This window comes from Cololabis saira, chromosome 19, assembly GCF_033807715.1.
Source record: "Cololabis saira isolate AMF1-May2022 chromosome 19, fColSai1.1, whole genome shotgun sequence".
Classification (NCBI taxonomy): Eukaryota; Metazoa; Chordata; class Actinopteri; order Beloniformes; family Belonidae; genus Cololabis; species Cololabis saira.
The window spans coordinates 23,266,822-23,294,377 of record NC_084605.1 but is presented as its reverse complement, the minus strand read 5'-3'; the positions used below and the strand labels follow the sequence as shown (position 1 = coordinate 23,294,377).

The window sequence follows — 27,556 nt, the reverse complement described above, 5'->3', positions numbered from 1 at the left end:
CTTTTTGGTAGGACTTTCCACTTGTTCATCACCATTTCTTTTACTCGAACAACCAGGAAAGAAATGGCTCATGGAGGTTTGCTGAGGTCAGTGGCGGCCTTTGGCATCAGGGGGCCCGTTTCAATATTTAATATGGGGCCCTATTTATTACTATATTTGCCAGCTATGTGTCCTGCGTCCGTGACGCATTATAAGCTGAAGAACGCAGTAAATGCATCCATGTGTGAGGCATGGATGCGTTTACTGCGTTGGTGTTATTAGAGTGGGCGGCAGCCGCTGCTGTAGTCGGTGCTGGACCAAAGAAACAGGTCACTTTCAGAAGACTACTGTTACCTTTCTTAATTTCCAGTCCTATCTCCGAACCGTAGTTGGGAGAGCTGGTATTTAAATACGGTTTCTGGCTCGTTGCTGGTAACCGGCGGTTGTCAAGGAGTCCGGGGAAAGTGAGGGAAAAAAGGACGGAGGAAAAATACTGTCCGTGCAACGTCGCACATTTATTACAAACTTGTAAAGAGCAAACAAAACACGCGAGGGCCGACAACTGAAAACTAACGGAGGACACACTGAAAAGTAACTGAACACGTGTACCGGTCTTCCACACGCGCACACCTGCATCTCCCTCTCTCTCCTCCGCTGCACCCACACGTCTCACACACACACACACGAACACACACACCGCCTTAAAGGGGACCGGGCTGGCCGGTAACACTACTCACAGCTTTCTTTTTTATATCTGCTAATTTTCGCTTTTCAGCACCACTCTGGTATGTTCGTTTCATTTTTCTTGGATGTTAGCTGGTTAGTTTAATGGCGGGTAGTGATTTATCATTGTGTCTTCCTTGCGCATTTATTTTTTTGTCAGTCAGTTGGGGGCCCCCTGGTGGCCGGGGCCCGTTTCAACTGAAACGGTTGAAACATAGGTAAGGCCGCCTATGGCTGAGGTCCGCTCATCTCTGCAGCTGACTGTACCTAACCTGCACACACATAGACACAAGTACGTTTACATGCAGCAAAGAGATCAGATTTCTGATAGTATCAGATTACAACATGCAGAAAGATCGGATTGGATTATGGGTTAAACTATTTTACAACAAATCTGCATTCCCAGTTGCAGTGTTTACATGCTGCAGAGTTTACATGCTGTTCAGAGATCAGATAAAGAGCATGGCTGGTTCCGTGATGCTAGGTGGCGCTGTAACCATTTCAACAAAGAGCCACCTCCGGTTGACTTCCACTTAACAAGTAGAGAAGATGAGAAACTACTCGACAACGTAAAATATTGACTGTGTGACGCTAACACTTATTGTAATAAGTACCTGTAGATGCTAAAAGGCTCTGGAGAGAACACTTGAGCCTCCGAAGTAATACGTACACAGGCCACGTGGTGCTAGCCCGGCGGTTAGCATGATGCCAACACACTCAGATTTGGGCTAAGCATTGTTAACACACACATAAACACGACAGGTTGGCTATGGTGGTTACTCCGAACACCGAAATAAATATTACCTAACTAACTACTATATGGAGGAAATAATGATCTCAGCTGTGAGTTTGTACTAACCAGTATGTTTACATGCAGCAAAGAGTTCAGATTTCGGATTGTATCAGATAAACACATGCAGAAACAAAACATGAAAAGTTTTACTTACCAAATCAGGGCAGATGATAAACAGCGCTGAAGAAAATGAGGTAAAAAAAAAACCAGGTAGTGGTGGTGGTTCGAAAGTCCGCTGAATCCGCTCCGCAGGAAGACGAATTTAAAATGGCGCCGAATGAGCTTTGCCGAGGTGAGATAAGGTGAGATGAGACCCCGCCCACCACGACGTTGTGAGGTCATGATGTCATGACGCTCCTGTGCGATTCCTAAAAAATAAATGATAAAATAAAATAAAACGTCTCGTATTTTTTCTCCATCAAGTGGGTGAAATGGGTTCTGGATGGCAGGACGTACTCTGGGTTGAACTGGTATCATTTGTTGAAACCCGTCACCATCACCATGGAGAGCTGCTCATATCACAGATCAGCTGCAGTATTGATCAGTGAGCGCAGTCGTCTGGTGCGGGGAACACGTCTGCTTCTTTTGCAGAAAGGGGTCCATGGTGGCTCTTCATCGGTCTGCATGCATTTAATTTAAAATACTTTTGTCAGGCACAGTCAGGCATAACGTTAAAGCTCTCTTTTAAAGCCAAAATACGCTTAATATCTTACCAAGCCGAGTCCGTTTCGTTCAACTGTCCGAGGTGCTTTTTTCTCTTCAAATGCTCGTGCATTACAAACGTGCTCCCGTGATAAGCAAGGTCTCCTTTGCAAACCTTGCAAGTCTTCTTTTTATTCGCCGTATCCAGGTTAAAATGCTCCCGAACTTTTGAAGTTTTGTTACCCTCAGCTGCGCTGAGACGCAAAAAAAAAAAAAAAAAAGCTGCGCTGAGACGCTGTGGTGCTGCGCGGCTCTCGGCAGAGATTGTATGAGGTGAAGTGAAGTGAGATGCATCACTCCATTGGAAAAAAAAACGTCTGGTGACTATTGCCGACAATTTTGATTATCGCTTTTTGTCGACAACGTCGACGAATCGTTGCAGCCCTAATTATGATCGGAACACAAGCCATTTCACTGTTGACATGACTTTCAGCTTTAAATGTCAATACAAGATAACCAGAAAGTTAAACTACATGTAGGAACAAAATTTTCTTTCCTGAAGGCAGAGTTATTTTTTTGGACACCGACACATTTAATGGCTTTTTGACCAAAAAAAGACATCCCTAATAAGAGGTAGATAGTGCTGGGTTTTCATTCTTCCTTTTTTTTTGCAGTAATTTCCTAGCAGTGTAGTCAAATTGGTGAGGGGGGGGATTTTGTCCAAGCTGGAATACAAGAACCACTTGGCTAGAAGAGTGCAAACCACTTTTCTATGACAAGATAAGAGGTCAGCACTTTTCTTGTCACAGAAAATTGACTGATGAAAAGCTGATTCAAGTCATTCAAGTTTCAGACGTCTTAACAATTTCTAACAGTGGTTAGGAAATGTGTGCCATGAACGGTTGGAGAAATGCTTTTCTTTTTTACTTCAAATGAAAAGGCCTCACTTTTTCTTGAGAAGTCCTTCAGAACACAAAATCTTTATCTTCAGCAAATGACAATTGGCTGTTTGGACCATACAATTTTTATGTTCTCTCCTCACACTGCAAATGTACTTTTAATTAGGGCCCGAGCACTGACAGTGCGAAGGCCCTATTGTATCTGTAGGAATTTTTTCTTTCTTTCTTTAGTCTTTCTTTCCTCTGACAAAAGGAGGGCCTTTTTGCCCCCCTAAACGTGCCCAAAAAGTCACCAAATTTTGCACGCAAGCCAGGCCTGGCGAAAAATGTTATATTTAAAGGTTTGCATTAATGGGCGTGACAAAATGGCTCAACAGCGCCCCCTAGAAAACTTTGTGCCTCAAGCCCCACAATCCGGTTTGATGTACATGCACGAAAATCGGTACACACCTGTATCATGTCGCAACTTAAAGAAAAGTCTCTTGGCGCCATGGCCGAAACTGAACAGGAAGTCAGCCATTTTGAATTAATCGTGTAATTTTGGCGCAATTTATGCCATTCCTTCGGCAGTTAATACGGCCCGAACCGTAACGTGCACCCAGGTGTGTTATACATCAAAATATGTGTCTCCATCCTGCGACTACGCACATTACTTTTCTCTTTCAAAAGCGTTACCGTGGCTACGCTAGATGCCAAAAAGCTTCTGGATTTTTAGAGATTGTCTTGATTTTCTTATATTGCCCTGATTAAGCCTTTGTTCTTCATGTATGCTTATTTGCCAAATATCCTGTGTACTAAACTTTGCTTTACTTCTTGCCTTATCTACCTTATGTTTCTCTCTGTCCTGATTGTCTACACCTGTGTCTCATCAACACCTGTGTCTATAAATTCTCATGCCTTTTCCTTCATTTCCTGCTGTGCTGTTGTCATTAAATAAATCTTCTTCCCTTTTGTTGATGCTTTTGGGTTTTTCATTTTTGGGTTTTCTACTAGGGGCATGTACCATGCTGGTGGTGTATAGTGGTTGGCACTGTTACCTCAAAGCAAGAACACTCCTGCCCTGAATTCCAATCTCCCCCCTCACAGACTCACACACTTACAGGCGCGCTCCAGCGACTTGCGTAAGGGTTCAGGGCTGTCCCATTCCTAAAGTCGTTAAGTGCGCGAGGGCTCCCAGCAGACATTTTGGCTGAATTCCAATCTCCACCCTCACAGACTCACACACTTACTTGCGCGCTCCCGCGACTTGCATAAGAGTTTAGGGCTGTCCCATTCCTGCATTTGTTAAGTGCGCGAGGACTCCCGGCAGACATTTTGAGCCCTTACTGCTCACTACCCATAAGTCCGCATCTCCGCAGACTTTTGGAAAGGGAATTACCCACAGTTCATTGCGTTGTGACATAAAAGGAGGTTACCAGGGAGAATGTAAACAAAACAGGGGGCGGAGGAAAAGGAACCATGTGCGACTGTGAGACGAAAGAAGTTCACCTGTAAGTATAAATACATAGCCCACTGGTGATTTAAATTCAGAAACTGTTGTCCCGTGATGATTTTTCAACGGCCCTATTATTTCCTTTACAAACAGGGAGCGACCAACAAACGGAGGGAAGAAAACCAAAAAAGGACAAATGAAGTTTTGGACTTTCTTCAAGACTAAAGACAAGAAAAGAGGCTGAGGGAGCTTGATGAAAAGGAGGAGAGGGAAAAGAAGAGGGATGACCAGTTATCTAAGTTAATTGACATTTTTGGGAAGATGGTGGACAAAATGTAGTTTTCTTCATCATTTTTTTATTCATAATTTGAGGTTCAATTTCTTTTGTATTCATTTTATATTAGACAAATCCTCAGTTGACCTGGTGTTGAATAAACAAGACTTGTTTTTCTTTAATCTGAGTACAGTGTTTGAATTAAGATTCCCTATGTTAACAGAAATGCATACATGTAAATACTAGCAAGTTAGTTTTAGATCCAACACAAACAAGTCAGGCAGTAATTTGGTTATTCATTTATATATGACCACAAAATTTAAACAATTTCAGCAAGTTGAACAAAAACGTTGCAGTAAATAGTGATAATATAACTGAAATATTTAGCTCAGGTTACCATCAATTTATACGCTCTCTTACAAAAATGTAATGACATCATGCTCAAAATGGAAAGTAATATTAGATGGTCATAACACAGCTGGAATATTTAACTCAGGATACCATCAGTTTACACGCTCTTACAAAAATGAAATTACTCGCCGATTGAGCCTGGCATACTGGATGTGCTGGTATGAGTAGATTGAAAGAAAGACACTACATTAACAAGGAAATACATATTGTACTGTGCGCATATTTAAATTGTGTTCTTTGTTGAATTTTATGCTCCTTTATATAGGCTACCACTTTGTTTTCAAACGTCCGTAGGATGATCATTCCCAAACTTATAATACCGGTACGTAACATTTTGATCTGACGTGTTTCCGGTTTCTGCTAAGTGCTGTCCCATTCTTTTTTCTACCATTGGGAGCCCTCACACCCTCTCACACTTGATCACTTCCAGCTGACGTCACTTAAGTCTGTGACGGATCAGGGCTTGAGGGTTTAGGGAGGAGATTGGAATTCAGGGCTGGTTTGGTTGAAGACATATTCAGGATGTACATTTGCCTTTTGCCAGTAGTGAGCTGGGATAGGTTCGAGAAAACCTCTGTTACCCTGAAGTGGATTAAGTGGATATACATATAATGGTTGATTTTCCTGCTTTTGAGTCATATTTGGTTAAAATATATATATATATTTTTTTTTTGTACTTTTTATTATTCTTACCCCAGTCTCCTTTTTTTGGGTCCTAGATAGCAATTGTATTTATTTGCATTTTATTCCTTTTGCCAGACATTCATTATTCAAAATCCTTCTCTTTGATTCCATATCAAAGGAATAAAAATGTGTCCACACTCTCAAAGTGAATGGAATTATGACATCTAAGTCAGCATCTGGCATGAGGGAAAAAAATAAACTGTGCAAACATCCATCCATCCATTTTCTATACCCGCTTTATCCTTTGCAGGGTCACGGGGGTCTGCTGGAGCCTATCCCTGCTAATTTCAGGCGAGAGGCAGGGGTTCACCCTGGACAGGTCGACAGTCTATCGCAGGGCACTGAGCTGAATATTTTTTTAAAAGGTTTACTGAGCGAAGACTTTCTATAGACCAACAGGGATACAATAAATCCTGACTGAAAAATCATGCAAAGCAAAGAAGAAAGAGGAAAAAAAAGAGAAATAGGAAGTGATAAGAATTTGCAGTGCAGATGAAAACATCGCGGTGCTGTTTGAGTTCAGTCTTTGTATTTACTTGGTACTAATTCAAACATCGGCTCTCATCATATGAACGTGTTTAGGGATACAATTAAATCTCATTTTCATATTTTAAAGGTGGAAGAGACAGGGGAGACTTAAAGAAAAAAAAACAGATGGGAATCTCTGCGCTCTCAATGAATTGGTACATTCCTGAAAGATTTTCTTGACCACATGGAACTTAATGGAGATGATTTTTTAGTTAATCTTACAGAACATTCAAAAAAACGTGTTTGTTTATCCAGTTTCACAACATTTGCTTTAATTGTCCAATTTGTTTTTATAAATGTCCATGTTTCAGCTGGCATATGGTAGTAATTGGTAATTCAGCCTAATTTTGCCACACCTTTTAAGAATTGGGTTTTCAACTGTAATGAAGTTACTCAGAATACAGACCCTTTGCTCACAGTGATTAGATTTTCTTTTTCTTTTCTTCTTGCTCCAAATGATTATTTGGTTTTGAGCAGTGCATTACTGAAACATTGCTGTCTTTTATCACTAGGTCTGCAGATGTACTATACATGACAGCTGGGATTTCTCTCCTTTCAATAATTTTTAATCACATTTCTTATAGCTTTTATAGTACAGGGTGACATTGTATGTTGGTGAAGGTAAAAGGCTTTTGTGGTGAGGCATCCCTGCGTTCTAAACCCTCTATTTGGTTTCTACATCGTTGCTCAACAAAATATGCTAATTTCTCATTCCCAGCCCCCTTATTACTTTCACCCCTTTATCACTCCTTACTCGCCGTCTTCTGCTCGTTCGCCCATTTACTGTGTGCCTGCTCTCTCAAAAACTGGCAACAACCAGCTGGTCTGTCAACCCAAGATAAATGCTTTCTAAGGGTGCAAAAGGACTCTGCGCCTATTTATTTCCCCCTGGTAAGTCCTTGATATTGCATGCCAGTACTTTTGTGGCCAGATGGCCAGTTTTTGAGTCATAGGGATGGCATAAGGGCAACAGCCTTACATGAAAACAGCAGACAGGCTTGCTTTTTTCTGTAGTCAGTGAGGTCCAAGAGGTCAGTGAGGGAGGAAAGCACAACAGTTTGACATCTCCATAGAGAATATTAATAAAATCACACTAAAAAGACAGTTACAAAGACACTTAAGATGTGTGATTTTTCACTGGTATCACCAAGTCTTTAGCATACACATTCACTTTGTGAAAAATCCCTCATGAATTAGGTTTCAAACCTCACTCATTTTAGAGCTACTGTATTTCCACCAGTGCAGAATGTAATGAACCGATCCCAATGAAGTGGGGGCAGGGTTTATGCGATGACTCATACAAAACTATCCAATACTATTGCAAACAAACAAGATGGCGGCAGGATTGCTAATAAAAACCAAGCGCCAAAGTTGTGGGTTGAGGCTCATGCGATACTAAGACTTGTTGCAGTTCCATGACTGACCACTGGAGGCTGGCTGCAAAAGTGGGTCAATCTCCATTGACTCCCATGTTAAAATCACCAACTTTTGTGCAGAAATAAACACATTTACAGCCTGGTTTAAAAAAAAATAATGTTGGTCTCAATTATTTGATTTTGCATCCATGATAAGGGGGGATGATTGATTTATTTTTTGTACCACACTAGGAGAGGTTATATCAAGCAATACATTTATTTCAAATATGATTTATTGACAGTTGGCTCAGCCAATGGCAAACTACTACCACGACTTTGATTTCACAATCATGTCAACAGTTAAAGCAGGATATTCTGCTCTTAACGTCTGCCAGCAGCTCTGCAGATAATTTCAGCAGGGATCCACTGAAGAAGTTGGTAGCCAGAGCTAACTCTGATATACTATACCGTGGATATGTTTATGTCCACCTCCCTTTTTTCTTTTTTGGTCCAGATCAGAATGTGAGGAGGTTGGATATTGGAGAGAACGCAGAGTTGAGCTACACCAGAGCGAGCATGTGTTGATGGGCTTGGGAATGACATGAGGTCTGACATGTATTTTGTAACAGTACCAGGTAGTCAGAGCTAGGGATGGGAATCGAGAACCGGTTCTTGTTGAGAACCGGTTCCCAGTGTTTCAATTCCTTGGAATCGTTTGCCTTTTTCGCAAACGATTCCCTTATCAATTCCAGTGGGCGCGAATGACGTCACCAAGCATGTTGCGCAACGTGCGCATTCGCGCCCAGCAGGAAAACACGGGGACAAAGCGGCATAAACGCTCGAAAGTTTGGTTACATTTTACCAAAAAGGATGACAACAAGTCGACAATACCTGCAATGTGGACATTTCAACAAAGGGGGGAAACTGTTAGGACTCGGCCGGCTGATGCGCTGGGAGCGCGGAGTCAGCCGGCGTGTGGTAAGCTAATTTATCGTTCCGCGTTACACCAATGCAGAGCCTACGGCGTAGGGTACGCGGCGACACGCACCGTACGGCGTACCCTACGGCGTACCCTACGGCGTACCCTACGCCATAGGCTCTGCATCGATTTAAAGCCTGAATTATGGTTCTGCGTCAAATCGGCGCCGTGCCTACGCCGTCACCGTGACGACGTTGTGAACCCTTCGGACTTCTCCGTCACTCCATTTCGCCGTGTAGCAGTACCCCCCGCGACCGCTAATTCGTGATCTTTTCCTGAATGGTTTATCCGACTTTTTCCGGTCACAGTGAATCAAAGAGATAGTGAAAACTATTGTGCAAAAAAACAAAACCAAAAAAAGAAAAGAGCGCTGAAAGTTCACGACTGCTTCAAACCAGAAACCGGAAATGCGTTGCTACCAAGCGAACCAATCACAGCCCTCTCGTCTGCGTGTGGTCTGCGTCGCCGCGACGCGTAGCTACAATTTTTGGGAGGTGCACGTCAGTGACGGTGTGTGGTACGACGCGTACCACACGCCGTAGGCACGGCGTTGCAGAACCATAACTCAGCCTTAAGTATGACCCAGGCCAGAATAGATCAATGTCACCAGCAGTGACTAAGTTTGTGGTGTTGAACATGTTACTGGACATTCTTGTGTAATTGCCACAAAATAATTTGTTGTATTTAGTTAATTTCTACAGAAAAATATTTATTTTATTATTATTATTTTATATTAAATACATATTTTATATTACAAATCATTTTGTGGGGACCCCCTGGCACACCATCGAGGAGCCCAAGGCTGGGGGCGTCTTAAGACCTGACTTATATTTTTTTGTTCAAAGATATAAATAAAGATATATATAAATATAAAGTTGATACTAAAATTGTTTGTTCTCCTTTTTTCCAAATGAGAATCGATAAGAGAATCGATAAAGAATCGAATCGTTAAGCAGAAACGAAAATGGAATCGGAATCGGAAAAATCTTATCAATTCCCATCCCTAGTCAGAGCACAGTTCTACCCTGGGGTTGGGGCTTCCACATCTATTGGCTGTGGACTGAATCGCTTGTTTAACATGTAAACTTGTATCATTTCCCACTTGAATTCATTTGTTTTCATAGAGACAAAATTGCAAGCATACCAAAATGCGTAACTTCAGCCTCATTGTCTGCCACAGGGAAAAGATCATGTCAAAATGTTTGAGTTTGTAGCTATTAAAGTACGATTAGTTCTTTGAACAAGCACACTCTTTGTACAGTGAAGTCCAACTGAAACCAGTAGGTGAACTCCAAATCATTCATAAAAGATATAATTTCTGTAGAGTCGAAAATTACATTAAGATTGGAAATATTTTCAGGCACCTTTACTTTGGCATGCTTTTTACTTCTTTCTCTCCTCATTTTGGCCATGGCGGTGAGGTTTCTCTTCTCTTCTCTACCTATTACCAATACTAACTGATAAAATGGAAGAAACAGAATGAGAAACTGTATGCATGTAAAAACAGCATCTAAACTTCTGTCTTTTTCTGTCCATTAAGCATTCACAGGAGGCTGGCTCGTCCACATTAAAGCTGGAGTCAGGTACTGGGCTGCAGACTCTTTATCACAGTTATAGTTTGTAGCAAGTAAGAATTACTTCCAGCCCTCTTTTCTGCACATTGTCCAATTAATAAAAATTAAGGGCGATGTAGTGTGCCGGAGCATGGAGGAAAAATTATCACTACTCTTCTTTTCACTCAAGTACTGTAATTCAGTAGTAGTGACCCATGAAGTTCCTCCATTAAATATGATGAATCCATCACTCCCTAAAGTAATGGTTATTTTATTCATTATGTGTCCCTATGTGTCCCTTCTACAAATAAATACAATACAGCAGAAAAACATGTTTCTAACTTTTTCTTTTTTTCCTGGAGATTGAGGGGAAAAAAATATACATATTAATATGTTTTATTTTGTATTTGCATTTAAATTAGTCTGCATTTGAATTTTGAACAGTTGCACAGTTGCACTGTAATGAACTTGAACAGTTATGGTAAAAGACCAAACATGTGAAATCTGAAAGCTGCAGATTACAGCAGACTGAAGCCCTCTTCCTCCCCGTCACTACACCGCTCATCCTTCCAAACGCCCTGCGGCAACGAATCCTGTTCACCTGCCAGTCGGCTCCCTTCCCCGCTCCCACTCAGATCAGTCACTCTGCAGGTTCACGGACCACTGATCGGTCTGCCGTTTATGCAAAAATAGTCGACATTGATCCTATACCATAATTTTCTTTAAAACAACTGGTAGTGCTGACTAATTCTCAGGGAAGGGAAGGAGTAATAATCCTCACACGCTTCAGCACAGGCCCCAGTCCCTCCCAACAATGTCTGATCAGGCCTGTCGTTATCTGTGTCAGCATATCCACATGCCATTGAGTCACATCCACTCCAGCTCCATACCCGCCTCACTCACCTGCCAGCTCTGACTCCTCATGTCACTATGTGTTCTCCTGCCTTCCACATCTGCACATCTGCCACATCTGCCATCTGCACTATTCACTTTTATGGAGTTATCTTCTGCTGTCTGTGATAAACATGCTCCAATCAAGAAGTTGTCTGTTAGATCAGTTAAAGCCCGCTGGATTGAGATGCTGGATGAAACAGAGAGATTCACTGAAAAAATCTGCTATTGCATCGAATAATGTAGACGAGTGGCAAGCTTACCAATCACTTAGAAACAAAATCACTAAAATGAACAGACAAAAGAAAAAACAATACTATCTATCCAAGTTTGTAGAGTGCAAGAATGACAGTAAAAAATTATGGAGAACACTTAAAGAAGCTATAGGTAAAGATAAAGGTAACAAAACATCTGGATTCATTGAACTAGACGGTGCATAAACTAAACCATTTGATATAGCAAATTATTGTAATAATTATTTTAACAACAAAGTAAATATAATAAGAAACCATATGGTGCCTAGGTGCAGCAATCTTTCTGATTCCATTATTAAAAAAGAAATTATGCTGAATAAAGAGTGCATCTTTCAATTCAAAATGATTAACAGGGGAGAGCTTGAAAAACTGATTCTAACAATTAAATGTGACAAACCTGGTATTGACAATTTAGATGGAAGACTACTACAGCTAGGAGCTGGAAGTGTGGTTGAGCCTATATTTCATATATTCAATCTATGTTTTCATGAGTGTGTTTTTCCTCAGTTATGGAAGATAGCAAAGATAACTCCATTACCTAAAAACAGCAGAGAGACGTTTTCAGGACCAAACAGCAGGTCAATTAGCATTCTACCTGTCTTGGGCAAACTTTTTGAGGGAATAATTTATAAGCAGATTCAGCAGTATTTTGAAGAAAACAGCATCAACTCTGATCTTCAACATGCTTATAAAGCAGGATTTTCCACCTGTACAGCTCTAACATCTCTTACTGATGACTGGTTAAAAAGAATTGATGAGAAATCAGTAGTAGCTGTACTGTTAGACGTCAGTGCAGCTTTTGACATTATAGATCATGAGTTATAACTTATGAAACTATTGGCTTACAGGTTTAAAGATCCAGCTGTTGATTTTATGAGAAGTTACTTGTCAAACAGAAAACAATGCGTAATGTTTAATGGTTCTCTTTCAAACACTGTAACACTGGAAAGTGGTATTCCACAAGGGAGTTGCCTTGGACCTCTACTCTATTCCGTCTTTGTTAACGACATGCCATATGTACTTAAAAATGCGAGTATGGTGATCTACGCGGATGATACCATGATGTATGTCTCCGCAGATAATATTGAATCTGTCAACAAGTCGCTACAACAAGAGTTGATGCTAGTTTCTAACTGGGTAGTAGAGAACAAACTAAAACTAAATGTCCTGAAAACTAAATGTCTTGTTCTTGGTTCTAAACATGCCCTGAGGTCTGATCCTAAGCTGTGTCTTTCTGTGCAAGGTGTTGCCATTGAACTGGTCAAAAAAGCCAAACTGTTGGGAGTGACTGTCGATGAAACATTATAAAAATGAGTAGTAACATGCCTAATATTAGAAGAGGTACCTATCTGCTGAATGAAACAACTGTCAAATAATTAATTCAATCTCTAGTCTTGTCTCATCTTGACTACTGCTCAACAGTTTGGTCCTGTGCCTCGAAACAAGAACTTGTAAAACTCCAGCTCACTCAGAACAGAGCGGCACGCCTTGCTCTCCGCTCCTCTATCTATCAGCAGTGTTGAGAGCAACCATGCTGAGCTGTCTTGGATGATGGTGGAGGATAGACTAGCATGCAGCCTTATTCTGTTTTTGAAAAACATCTGTATCTTACGCAAACCTGGCTTCTGGCTTATGCAGCTGCTACCAACAAATAATAGACACAGCTATGATACCAGACTGGCCCTAGGTAATCACTTTTCTCTGCCTATGCCCAGAACCAATGCATTGAAAAAAACAGTAATGTATAGAGCAGTCACACACTGGAACCATCTCCCCCCATGTCACATTTTAAAAGGAGACTGAAGCAGGCTGTGGTTCAGAAGGAAGTTATGATCGGTCCTAGGTATACATTGTGATTATGTTGCAAATTGTAAGTATATTATAAATTGAATAGTAAATATATTTTAATATTTTAAATTACTGTAGGCTATGAGTATATATAGTACTGTATAGTAGTGTATTAGTATAAGTATATTATAAATTAAATAGTAAATATATTTTAAATTATAAGTATATTAGAAATTGCATATTATATCATACGCTGTGGACTGTTATTGTATACTATAAATTTACATGCTATGGAGTGCATGCTGATTTGAAAGAGCTGCAACTATTAGCTATTGTTGAAAAGCTGCAGTTGAATGGATGTTGGGATGGTTCCTATGTAAAACCTTGTGGTTTTGTTGTTGCAAACTATTTTGTTCATAAGTGGATACAGATCTGGGGCCTGTACTACGAAGCGGGATTTGGGGTTAGCGAGGTAACTTCAGGTTTAACCCTGGGTTTTCAGGACTACGACGGTGGTTCACTTCTTATCGGGGTACATCGCCATGGTAACTTATGCTGAACAGCTAACCTGCTCCGGAGCAGGTTATGTTCGAGATACAGATCGCCGGGTATAAAAGCACCGCCCACTGACCAATCAGCTCTCTTGGAAAATGGCATGCCCTTTCGAAGAGAATCCAGTGGAGCTCGGTGCGCGGATCGTGAGAGGATCCCTCCGATCTTCTTCTTGTCATTTTTTTTTCTGTTTGCTGCAAGTAATGTCAATGCTATTTCATTGTGCTTTTGTATACTGATATCATCCTAAAACAGAGAGTGATAGAAACACTAAAGCCTTGTACTTGTTGTACTTCTAAGATATGAAAGTGAGCCTACTTACCGCTTTGAATTATGTTTTTATATTTATTTTTTATTTGCTCCCATGTGCGTTTCACTCCGCTGGGGTTGCAGCTGGAGGAATGAGGCTACAATTGTCATACACGCCATACGAATACATCTAAGCAACACATGCATTTAACAGAATAGACAACTGTAATTATAGTCAGATCTACTTATGCCCTAATGATGGGGCAGTGATGTTTATATCCCTATGAACTTACGCATTTATACAGTCAGCGATCTTTTGCCAGCTGTCTTTCCTGCATTTTGCAGCTGCAACTGTGTTGCTTTTTGCCTGTATTATATGCCTATACTCATCATATTTCCGTAAAATTATTGTTTGCTCTTCGCTACTGAAATAAGCGGCTCTGACAGCTGACTTCTCTGTTAAGTATATTTGACAATATACCAGTTACAAAGCCATGTTGCTGTAACTAAATGACATGATGGGATGATATTATAACGTGCCTGCGCGCACTGTTCTGAGCATGCGCAATAAACGGTCGGAGAAAGAAAAAAGAGTTCAGGATTCTTTTGACCAAAGATGAAGACGTGTGTTTGCCTTTTTGTCGTGATTCCATGAAGGTAATTTAATTAACCATCTCTGGTAGCTGCTGAAACGCAAGACTGCTGCAGAAATATCTACTGCTACATTCTCAATGCTTGCGATTGGTCATGCGGTGAAAACACCGCCCCTTTTATGTGCACGCGCTCATATCCAGATTGGAGAAACCTGGGTTGATATACCGAGTTGATAACCACCGTTGTGTGACCGCTTAGCATGATTGCAATTGTCCGGGTTAGTGAATCTGGATAAGGAAAAGATATCCTGGGTATGTTGAACTTGCTTCGTAGTACAGGCCCCAGGTGATAGTAGTGAATATTGTTACTTGTTGATGTTTTTGGTTGGTTATTTAATCTTTTCTTTTGTTTTTGTTTTAATTTATTATTTTAGGAATTCTGGTGAATATTTTCACCCTTTTTGATTTGTGATTATTGTAATCTTTTGTATGGCTTTGTGTGGACCCCAGGAAGAATAGTTTTCACATGGTGAAGACTAATGGGGATCCTTATCAAATAAACAAATAAACATCTGCAATCACCTGTTCGCCTGTCTCCGTCCTGGTAATTATCTCAGCCTTCTGTCCCCGACCACGAGTTCTGCCTGAGCGTCTCTGGTTTCTGTTTGCCTGCTCCCGGGGCTGCCTGGCGATTCCTCTGACTGACCGGCGTTTCAGTGCCTGTGTTCCGGCTTCCAGATCTACTCAGCGCTCACACCAGCTGTTTCTGGTATTCGTTCTCCTGCCACTCTGAGCGTAACTACGATCCTGAGGACTGAACTCTGCTCTGCTGTGAGGTTGGCTTTAATAAAGACTTTTACTGAACACTCCGTGCCATTGTGCTGCATTTGGGTCCGCAACACACCCTTGTCACATTGTCCAGTTTATTCCAAAAATATCTCATCTTTGCTGATGTCTTTCCTCCTTGGCATTGTGTTCTCTGACACCTGAATACCCCAGACCAGCAAACTTCCCAAATTTGTGCTTTTAATAAACTGGTTCTTCATTTTGTCATAGTTATTGTTGATTGAATAATGAAAGTTGAATATACCATGTGTTTTTATTCATTATAATTTGTATTTATTTGAAATAATTATTAATAATCCAGTAAACACCACATGATTCTTATATAATGTCCTGATTTTCTCAAAACTTAAAATTGAAAGGCTTTTCAAATAACTGACACTCGTGATTGTGTTTATTTTTTTTAACCTTATATGATAAAACATGTTTCATTTTTAATTACAAGAATTTTTGAAGAATCACTTTTTTTTTTACTCCAGATGTTGTGCAAATGTATTCTTAATTCTTAATTTTTTAAATTGAAGCGCTGACACAAGAATATTCAGATCATCAGCAACAAACGCCTCTTGCCCAACTTACATTCACCGACTTTTTTTTTTTTTTTTTGATTACATTGGGTCGACAATAGCCGCTCGTGAACTGGATGAAAATCTTTTTTGTGTTTGCGATGACTCCCACCTCCTGCTAAATGCAATCTGTGCCAGTGATGGATGATGATGGAGATAAATGAGATTTCCCTCCATCATCCTGTCATGAGATGCAAAGGCATCTGCAGGGGGGCTTCTCTGTGAGCAGCATGCCGTCTGTAAAAGCCTTATTCCTGGCTGCAACACATCGGTTGCATACCTTTTAAATGCTATTGTGTCCCCACTGAAGTGTCAATACTGCTATGTGCCAAACTCGCTGGAGCCTTCCACTCAGTTATGTTAATGTTTAGGACAGCTTCTATTTAATGCTGTTTATGGTTTGTTTTGCTCTCTTTTTCCTCCCTTTTTTCTTTATGTTTTTTTTTCTTCTCATATTTTGTACAAGATCCGTTAATCAATCAGGATTTAAGACCTCCAGTAAAGTAAAACTATATGGTAAGATGGAACAATCAGGAACATCAGTTGGCAAAAACATGTATCATCTTTGTCTCTCCATGTAGGGGATCATGGTGTTTTGGTGGAGGCCACTGCGGCCTCCCAGTAAGAAAGTTCCTGGTTGTTGTTTGTGTTTCTTTTTTTGTCTATATGTGGAATAAGCAGGTGTTGATAATGGATGGATGTCCAAATGTTATATGGTGTATAATGAATCAAAAATATCTGTTATGCTGAAAATCATTCATCAAACATGTTGCAGACATAGAATTTTTGGCGAACAGAAAAATATTCTGTGTTGCAAGTTAAACTGGCAAGACAGTAGGGTGTATAAAGTGCCCTCTTATTGTTGTCATCTGACACGGTGCTGCAACGCGATGCACAGTTGCCCCAGCGATGACCAAGATGGGAGTCCAAAGTTTCTTTGGGTGGTTTTTGCTGATAATAGGGACAGGAGACTGTGGGAGAAGAGTTAGGCCAAAAAGAAGAAAAAAAAGACAATATACATTGAAATGAAAGTAAAAATGATGATACCCATCTATTCATTACATTCCAGTTATCTGCTGTAGAGACATCGGTCTAAACCAAGAAGCCCAGACCTCTCTGTCCCCAACCACCTCTGTTGGCTCTTCCAAGTAATACCAAGACATTTTCAGACCGATCAAGAGCTGGGTGTCCGGGTTTTCGCATAACCTTCCAGTTGGACATGCCTGAAAAAGGGATCCAGGAAGTAACTAGCTGTCTGAGCTGGTAATATTTCCTGAAACATGCATGTTAATCTCATGTTAAAAAATCAAATATTGGCATTCAATAGAATTTGCGTTAACGCTTCAATTTTGACAGCCCTAAGTTATTAATCTGTGAATCAATAGTGGTAACCTCGTTCATCATTTTTTGTGTCCTCAGCATCGTACTGAATAATTACTGAATAGTCCACCATATTCTTTCATTATTATAGCAGTAATTATATTGGTAGTAATAATATAGCAGTGGATAAACATAGGATAAGGTATATTTAGATGACATCATGTCTGATAGTTGATACTAAACAGGAGGAGCTTCTCCCTCCAGCAAGAAAACATCCCATCACAAGCGTGAACCCTTCACCTGTCAAATATTGACTGGAGCGATGTCTGCTGTTTCGGAGGTTTACCTGTGTATGAAGACGGGTTTCTTCTGTTTTTTATTTCCCGTGTCCTCTTGAGATGGGCAGCTAATGAAATGCTAAGCAGATATTCACTAAATTTGATTAAAAAGAATGAAATTGCATATAATCACTTTTTTTAAATTAGCATTTAGTCCCTGATTCATTTGGCACTTATATTTAATTGAGTATTAACTAATCCCAAGCTGTTTAATTAAATTTGATCAGAGGTTCATACTTACAGAATGGTAAATTACCAATACGACCTTCATTAGTTCCCATGTACTAAAACAAAGTTGGTGTTCCTCATTCCGCCCATTTAAACGTCAATTAATTTCTCTCCGTCAGGGATCGGGTTACAGGAGCAGCAGCCCCAGCAAGGAAGAGAGGAGCTCTCCATCCTCAGCCACCTCCTCCAACTCTTCTGGGAGAACACTCAGGGGTTCCCAGAACAGCTGAGAAGCATGATCTATCCAGCGTGTTGGCTTTCAAAACCAGGATAACGGTGCAAAAAGTACAGTGAAAACAAACTCTTTGGCCTTTCTGAAGATAAAAATTGGAATCGACAGGTTTTTAGGTCAAAATTGACTAAAGTAATTCAATTTTCATTACTTCTCCACTGGACACCATTCTGGATGTCAAGTCTAGTTGTCGCTCTACCTGCATCATAAACTTAATTTCTCCAATTGATTGATTGATTGATTGATTGCATGCCTATCCAATGACATCCAGAGACAGTTTCTCCTGCACCCATTGGAACAACCCCCTTTCTATACCAAAATGAAGGAAAGGAACAAGAGGAGACTAAATTTGTATTTAGGAGGAAAAGAATAGGATGGCTGCCTCGGCTACCAGTCAACCTCCCCTTTCCAAACACAAAAGGTCAAGCAGCAATAATAATTAAAGCTGCAAGCAGCGATGAACGGGCCCTCGCACCCTTGTGCACGTTCAGGCGTGCTGCAGTGGAAGCGCTTGTATGACTTGCATGTAGATTCTTCAGGGCTGGACATTTAGCGGATGACACCACCCACGACTCTCTATATATAACCATTCAAAAGTTATGGCAGAAAGCAGGAACTATCAGATATCGACCAATCAGATGAAAGGGCGGGGCTAATTTGCACCAATTATGGTCAAGGACTCAAAACCATGTCCGATGACACCACCCACGAGTCTTTATGTCAAACCATTCAAAAATTATAGCAGAAAATAGGGACTATCAAATATTGACCAATCAGAAGAAGGGGCGGGGCTAATTCAGGCCAATGAAGTACTCAATACCGAGTCCGATGACATCACCCACATGTCTTTATCACAACCCGTTCAAAAGTTATCAGAATCAGAATCAGAAATACTTTATTTATCCCCGAGGGACAATTTCAATTTATGGCAGAGAATAGGGACTATCAAATATCGACCAATCAGAAGAAGGGGCGGGGCTAATTTGCACCAATTAAGGTGAAGGAGTCAAAACCGAGTCCGATGACACAACCCACGACTCTCTATGTCTAACCATTCAAAAGTTACGGCAGAAAATAGGGACTATCAAATATCGACCAATCAGAAGAAGGGTGGGGGGGCGCGCTTTTTGGCGTCTAGCGTTGCCACGGTAACGCTTTTGACTGATAAAAGTAATGCGTGTCGTTGCAGGATCGAGACGCACATTTTGATGTATAACATACCTGGGTGTACGTTACGGTTCGTGCGAAGAAACGACCGAAGAAATGGCATAAATTGCGCCAAAATTACACGATTAATTCAAAATGGCCGACTTCCTGTTCGGTTTCAGCCATGGCGCCAAGAGACTTTTCTTTAAGTTGCGACATGATACAGGTGTATACCGATTTTCGTGCATGTACGTCAAACCGTATTGTGGGGCTTGAGGTTGAAGTTTTCTAGGGGGCGCTGTTGAGCCATTAGGCCACGCCCATTAATGCAAACCATTAAATATCACATTTTTCGCCAGGCCTGGCTTGCGTGCAAAATTTGGTGACTTTTGGGGCACGTTTAGGGGGGCAAAAAGGCCCTCATTTCGTCGGAAGAAAAATTAGGATAAAAACTCCTACAGATACAATAGGGCCTTCGCACAGTGCAAAGGCCCTAATAATTAAGATATATTTTTCCTGTCTATGTTGGTGGTCAAAGCCAGCAAGCATCCTTACTGCGATGAGCTTGTTTTAAGATCTTCTTTGCTCCATGACATAATCAATAGCATGATTTGTTGCAAAATCACCTATAAAACTCACCCCTCAGACTGCTTTTATTACTGAACATGCTCTTGTTAAAGCCTTTCCAGAGACAGAGGATAAAACTTTGAGAAGAAAAACATCATATCAAAAATGATTTTTCCTCGTCTCCTGGGTGTCTAGCAACATCCTCTTTTGTTTTCGTTGTAGCACTTAAAAGGTAAAGCTCCTCCATTATTCATACACGCTTATGTTGCCAGAGGAAACATGCACACTCAGACCAAAAACAAAGAGGTGCACCTCGTAGAGCAGATTTGTAATTTATTCCCTGTAACGCATGGACATCGGATCAAGCTGCTTAAAGGAGCTTGAGGCAGGATTTATGAAAAAAATTCGTATACGTTTTAAGTTTTCTAGTAATAATGTCAGATGAAGCGTTCCAAACCAAAAAGAATGAGCCCTCTAGCGTATCTCTCCGTTGCCTTGAACAGGCTGTGTGCTGCAAAATGTGCTGCAATTCGGAATCCGAATTTCCCGTGCCGGCTTCGCTGTTGGCTGCAGTACCCCCGACGGCCGTCGTGGCGAAGGGTGGCGCTACATAGTCTCATTTCTTAAAAGGAGCCTCATGCTCCTTTAATGGACATAATACAGTATCGTTCACCGTCTCAGATTACGTGACAGGAGCATTCGAGACGAGACGACATCCAGCTCTTTCAACGTCGAGATTCAAACCTAAAATGTCATTTTTTTTTTTTTACATATATTTATTGATTTTTGTAATATAGTAACATTCAACAACACTTATAACATCAAAACAAATGGCAGTATGTAAAATAAATACATTTGTACACATTTGTGCCAAATATTAATAATTAATTAATTCAGAAGTGTGGGAAAAAAAACAAAAACATAAACATTAAACAGAGTACTGTCTGTGGATGTACCATGGAGATATTAAAGATGCATTTATGTAGCCAGACAAATTGTTCTACATTAATAATAATAAAGGAAAAAATAAATAAATAAATAAAAATAAATAAACAGCAACAACAAAAATGTAAAATGTCTGTGACTTCATGCCTTCCTGAGAACCAATGAGGTGTTATTCCATTGTCCTATTTTTCCACTGTCCCCTCTATGTCACCAACCCTCAAAAGGTCCAAAAACATGTTCCAAATTTCATAAAATTCAGAAGCCTTCTTTCTGATAATATAGGTCAATTTCTCAAGAGCAAGTGCTGAAGTTGTTTAGCCAGAGAGTAAAAGAGGGGCAACCAACATTTTTCCAGCATAATGCAATACAACGTTTGGCCTGTAATAAACATAGGGCAACCATTTTTCTTTCTTTACAAGATAGACCACAGTTATCAGGATAGATGCCTAAAATGCACAGCTTAGGGCATAAAGATACAGGGGATGCCGTAATTTGAGAGAGATACTTTAAAACAGAGTTCCAGAATTTTTGGATCTCTTCACAATTCCACAAGCAGTGATATAGAGTACCTTGATGTTTGTTACATTTATAACATAAATCAGGTATGTTAGGGTAAAATTCATTTAACTGTACAGGAGAGATATATGTACGTATTATCCAGTTGATTGTATAATTCTTAATCGAGTGTTCATAGTTTAAGTGTGTATTTTTAAACATATTTTAGTCCATTCACTGCTTGTTATATCTTTTTGTAAGTCTCGGATCCACTCCTGTCTCTTACTGTCAGAGTTCTCTTTATGATTTTCAGCTATCATGTTATAGAGCCTAGAAATCAATCTTTTGTCAAAACAATTTTTTGTAACATGGGTTTCTAGAATGGAAAGTGGAGGTTGTTGAACTGAATTGTTTAAATTTGCCAGGATGAAACTTATAAGTTGTAAATACTTAAAAAATGTTTTTGCGGGATATCATATTTAGCCTTTAACTCGTTAAATGACATTAGGGTATAATCTTTCTATACATCTTTGAGTTCTACTATACCTTTATTCCACCATGCTTTAAAACCCATATAATTTTTTGCTGGAGCAAAGCGATCATTACCTATTTTACAGGATAGCCCTGGGGAGTCCCCTAACAGTTTCTGAACTGCGTTCCAAACAACAATGGTGTTTTTAACTAAAGGATTAGTGGTGCTCTTATTTAAAGTTTTGAAGGAAGCGGAAAAAAATAGTTACCCAATGCTAATCCTTTTGAGCTAAGCTTTTCAACCTCTAGCCAGGGCAAATGAACATCTTCAGAAAACCAAAACATTGTGGCCCTAAGCTGTGCAGCCCAATAGTACCATTCTAGGTTAGGTACCTGCAGCCCTCCCCTATCGTAAGGCAAATATAATAGAGACAGTCTAAGTCTTGGCTTCCTATTATTCCAAATGAAGTTAGAGAAAAGCCTTCTGGTCTTCAGAAAGAATGAGGGAGGAGGGGCCAGTGGAATGGACTGGAACTTATATAAAAATGTAGGTAATATAGACATCTTTATAATGTGTATCCTTCCTAGGATAGAGAAAGGCAGTGTTGTCCATCTAACAATCTCCTCTGACACCTCCGCTAACAAGGGGTCATAGTTGGCTGAGCAAATATTGTTTATTTTGATGCCCAAGTATTTAAATCCTTCAGTGGCATTAATAAACGGTGCACTACAGGGGGGTTCTTCCTCTCCTTAGCATTGAAGAACATGATAGATGATTTTTCTCTGTTCATTTTGAATCCAGAGAAGGTACCAAACTCACCAAGAAGTTCCAATAGACAAGGAATCGATTTTGTAAGATGTGATAGAAACACAATAGTATCACCAGCGTACGTTGCTGTGTTATGTTCTATGCCTCCATAGCTCCATAGCTAATGGTTCCATGGCTATTACAAAAAAGAAGAGGTGAAATTGGTGATCCCTGTCTAGTACCGCAAAATAGTTTGAAAGGTTGGGAGATGAGATTATTAGTAGACACCACCGCAGAAGAATCCACAAATAAGATTTCGAACCATTTACAAAAGCTATTGCCAAATCCAAATCGTTTAAGTACCTCCAGGAGGTAAGGCCATTCGACACGATCGAACGCAGACACACGCAATTCCACCTGTACGCCGTCTCCACCTTCATTTATCAGCAATAGGACTTACAATAGACCGCATAAAAAGAACTGGATAAACCCTTTGTCATGTCACCTAGGTTTTCTGAAGGGCAGTTTTAAAGTCCATACTTTGGACCTATTTTTTGGGCTACCAACAGCAGCTGATTACTTCACCCTGGTTAATTGGAAAAGGGAGTTATCTGCCGGCGACTGCTCTGGAACCGAGTATGCAAAGAAGAAACTTGCATAGGTTGCAGAGCATACTCCAGGGGGGAATCTGACACTCAAGATTCAGAGATTTTCATATTCATTGTATTTTTTCAATGAAATGTTAGAAATGGAACTGGTTTGGTGATTTCTGTCACCACACAGCAAGAAGGTTCTTGGTTTGAATCCTCGCAGGGTCTTTTCCATGTGGAGTTCTTTCGGTCTATTAAGCTTTTATTATTTTAGACTCAATAATGATTCCAACTTGCCTCTGGAACAGATTCTGTTCAGCTACTATTTCATTTGCTATTTTTGTTTTGAGTATCTCAGTCCATCATTTTGCATATTGAATGTTGCATTTTAATATGCTGCCAATTTTGCAGCTGCCACTTTGGCAAATCTTTTCTCACCAGGGCTCATGGTTACATAAAAACAAATTTAAAAAAGGGTTGGGGGGAAATAGTTATAAAAAAAAAGGCTTCTTAATTTGTCTAGTGCGTCTCTCAGGATTACACTAATCTCTGTGCAGTGTGGGTTTGTATTGCAAAGGAGGAAATTGATTTTGAGGGCTTTATCTTTCTGCTATTTTAATGGAACATGATTTTTAGCAGTATGATTTGGATTCTAGAAATGGCCAAGAAAAAAATTCTCACCCGGAGCTTGTTCAGCTATGCTACCTAACTGAATTAGAAGGAAGAAAAATCACATATTTGAGAGAGCGATGTTCTCAAATGGACATCCTTTCTATAATTAACAGTATTTCACTCATTGTTTTTAATTCAAGTGGCTCGGGGCACTTGGGTTAAAGTGTCGAGGACTGAGAGATGTGGTTAAATGTAAATAAAAAGAATGTCATCTCAGCGCACTAAAACCACTCCAATAAGATCATGATGGTGACATGGGTGTAGGTCAATACATCATTTTATTTGGCATACAGGCAGCAGGACTTTTCAATGATTTTTAAATAATCAACATTTTAAACAATCACGAAAATAAATATATAACCTGAGAAGTATACAGTGTGATTTCTGATAAATCTCTACCTTCACAGAGGATTGTCATTAGAATTCATTGAAAAAAGACATTGTCGTTCACAAAAAGCTTATTGCTTCATTGCAGAGTCCGACAGGTGCAGCAAAAAGGGAATTAACGGGTCAACGTCCTCATGTCATGTGTGAGTCGTTCTAGGCATGAAAGCAACAAGGGTGGATGAAAGGACATACAGATGTGCCAGAGAAGGCTTGAAGTGCCAGCTGTTCAGGCTTAAGGGTGTCCTCCTTGTCTGGGTGTGAAATGTTCAGCTCACTTCCATGAGACATTACCTCATTTTCAAGCCGTGGATAGCGTGAGGTTAATGAGGACATCTGCTGGCGTTTTTGAGACATTGCCTTCATTAATTCTGGGAAAGGGGGGGGCGGGGGCAAAAAAAGCACATTGTTCTTTTATGCTGTGTAAATAAATGTCCTACTGAACCTCATGCATATAAAGTAGAGAGGTAGAACAAAAAATAGTTAAATTGGACATATACTCAAGAGTGATGGATGAATTAAGAAAAACTGCATGAGAAGAGCGTTAATCACTGAGCTGGATAGACAAAAGATTACACAGTAAATAAACATTCTTATCTGTCCACGGCAGAAGCGTTCAATTAGAGTGGATAATCCTTTAAACATGCGGTTCCAATGATTACCTGCTATACAAATGCAGGCAATGCCATTAAAGAGCTTGAATATTTAATAAAAGTTGGCCGGTTGAGTTTAAGGCAAATGGCCCTCTTGACTACCACTTTGATATTGGAACGACATAAATACATTTGAGAGTTTCATTGATGGTTTTCCTTTTCTTGTCCTACTCCTGTTAGGAAGCTGTTACATGCTAGGATTTCAGTCAGCATGCGTTTCTACGTACAGTGCACTTGAGATCTACTGTACATCGTCTGTTCCACAGAGATCACTTCTCATAAATAGGACACATCTACACATTTATCAATACTGTATGCATATACATAAAACACTGAAATTGCATAAAATGGACAACAAAGGCACAGCCTGTTCATTTCCTTATTTTCAAGGTCAACTTTCAAGCTCTATTCTTCTGGTCAGAGTCAGGATCACATGCGAGGGTTGTAAAAGAGCACGCTTTACCCGGTTGATAGTGATCATTCAGAGGCTCATCAGCCTGCCGACCTGGCCTTTCCACCTTTTTTCCTCCATTTCTCCTATCAAACTCTGCTGTTATCTCAGCCAGACTCTTGCCCTTTGTCTCTGGCAAGGTTAGCCCCAAAACCAAAGCAGAGACCACACAAACAATCAAGAAAGGCAGGAAGCAGTAGTTTCCTAGGCTGCTCATAATGAAGGGGAACAGCATCCCCACCAAGAACAGGCTGATCCACATAAGTGAGCCGGCGACCATGTATGCCGCGGGCCGAGAAGCTTGGTCAAAGATCTCAGCTGGTAAGATCCCCGTTACTCCTGCAGGGCCCAGGCCAAAGCTGAGGATGTAGACGAACATGCACGCCATGCTGAGGTATGGCATCCCTGCTACACCTCGGCTCTGAAGGCTAAGAGCTACAGTAAAGACAATACCCCAACAAGTCATTAGACTGTACCCACCGATGAGAAGGTACCTGCGGCCCACACGTTCGATCAGGAGGTTACTCAGAATAGAAGCAATGAACTCAGATGCCCCTGTTCCAATAGTGACATATTGAATTTTCTCCTGAGGTATTCCTGCTTCCATAAAGATGTAGGATGCATAGAAGTAGAAGGAATCATTTCCGCAAAGCATCATCGCGCTGCTGGCAATCATGACCGTCCTGAGTTGGGATCGTAGGTCACGATCCTTAAACAGCGTCCAAGGCGTCTTGGCAGGAGCCACAGAACCTGAATTTAAGGCTGCCTGCTGCTCCTGAAGCATCTCCTCCATCTCCAAGGCAGGAGCCTCCCCGCCACGAAGTCTTCCAAGAGCCTTGACACATGCTTCCCTATCCCCCCTGTCGATGAGAAGGTATCTGGGACTTTCAGGGAACCAGGGTAGCGTCACCAGCTGGATCATTGCTGGCAAAGCATTACTAGCTAGTAAGTAGGGCCATAGAGGCTCTGTACCCAGCAGCTCAGTGATCCCCACTACCTGACCCAGGAAAATCCCAAATGCCGTGAAAACAGCAGATGAAAAAGCCACAGCACCTCTGAGGTGTTTGGGAGCACTTTCTCCGAAGTACATCGGCTGGACATTCATGCTGACTCCTGCATTTATCCCCACCAGAAAACGAGCGAGAATGATCAGCTCAAATGCTTTGGCCGCCTTGGACGTTAGCACAAGCACGGCACCAACAAAGAGGAAAAGGTTGTTGAAAAGTAGAGACTTCTTCCGACCAAACTTGACCGCCATAGGGCCAGCTAGTAGGGCCCCACACAAACCTCCCAGCGAGAAGGCTGACACAATTACGGTCCACACCAGGGTGACCTGAGGGGTGTCAAGGCCAGTACCCCAACGCTCCAGGTACGTGTCATTGATGAAGCCCTGGATGTAGCTGGTGGGGGCATTGATGATTGAGATGTTGTAGCCGTACTGGAAGGTGCCTCCAATGGCAGCAGAGCACACAGTCAGAGCAAGGGTCCCAACACTTCCTGAGGCTTTGCTTGTTTCTCCTGTCTCCTGTTTTCCTGTGGAGTTCATCTGAACTCTGGCTGTCCCTGTGTCCTGTAGCTTCTAATCTATCACCCCTAAACGTGGCTATTGTTGTTTTTTTAGCTTGTCTATTTCTATAAGAGCATTCAAACTGTCTGTGCTCTTGTCACCGGGGTTATGCTGCCCTTTTCATGTCTTTGGAAGATAAGAAACCAATTATGTGACCGTTGAAACTGGTATAATAATATGGGACCGTTTCGCCCATCTGTTCAACTCTAAGGCACCACTTTGCCAGTCACTTTTGTCAGTTTAAACCTTTATAGTTAATTAACATACTATTTTTCGATTACTATACTATTGCATTTATACTATTTTCATATATAAATGCAATAATTGTCAAGTGGTTATAAAGATGAATATCTTGAGATTGTAAAACAAGAATATTTAACGTGTTTAGATACCAAATAGCTCCTGACAGTCAAAAATTAGGTAAAAATTCACCTTTTATTTTGTGCCCTACTTCCTGTCGGCGCAGAGTGCGTCCAGGCTGCTCATTGGTTTACACTGAGCGGGGATATTATGCTGCGTTCGATTTACCTCGGAAGTCGGAACTCGGAACTGACGTCACAGCCGAGTTATCAGCGTTCCAGTTACAAAGTAGGTAAACAAGTTTGTAGTTCGCATATACCACATGAAAAATGTAAATTACACTATAGCAGCATATATATGCCGAACAATACTTGTATACGACTGATTTAGTGTGACCAAAACTAGAATGAAGTGCTACGAATTTTTACAGAGCTCTCTGCTACTGTTTACAACCGGGGCAG

General features: G+C 40.8%; 1 protein-coding gene across 1 annotated transcript; it reads right to left on the bottom strand.

The window, feature by feature from the left end:
• Positions 1-24,011: 24,011 nt before the first annotated feature.
• Positions 24,012-26,904, bottom strand: LOC133419217 (solute carrier family 2, facilitated glucose transporter member 11-like). Its single transcript, XM_061708259.1, has one exon. It carries the CDS (start codon positions 26,772-26,774, stop codon positions 25,176-25,178), a length of 1,599 nt encoding a protein of 532 aa, XP_061564243.1. The 5' UTR covers positions 26,775-26,904; the 3' UTR covers positions 24,012-25,175.
• Between the last annotated feature and the right edge of the window lie 652 nt (positions 26,905-27,556).

Bases quoted from the DNA above. Each gene is read 5' to 3' on its own strand.
- LOC133419217 (XM_061708259.1), bottom strand. From the start codon at position 26,774: ATGAACTCCACAGGAAAACAGGAGACAGGAGAAACAAGCAAAGCCTCA.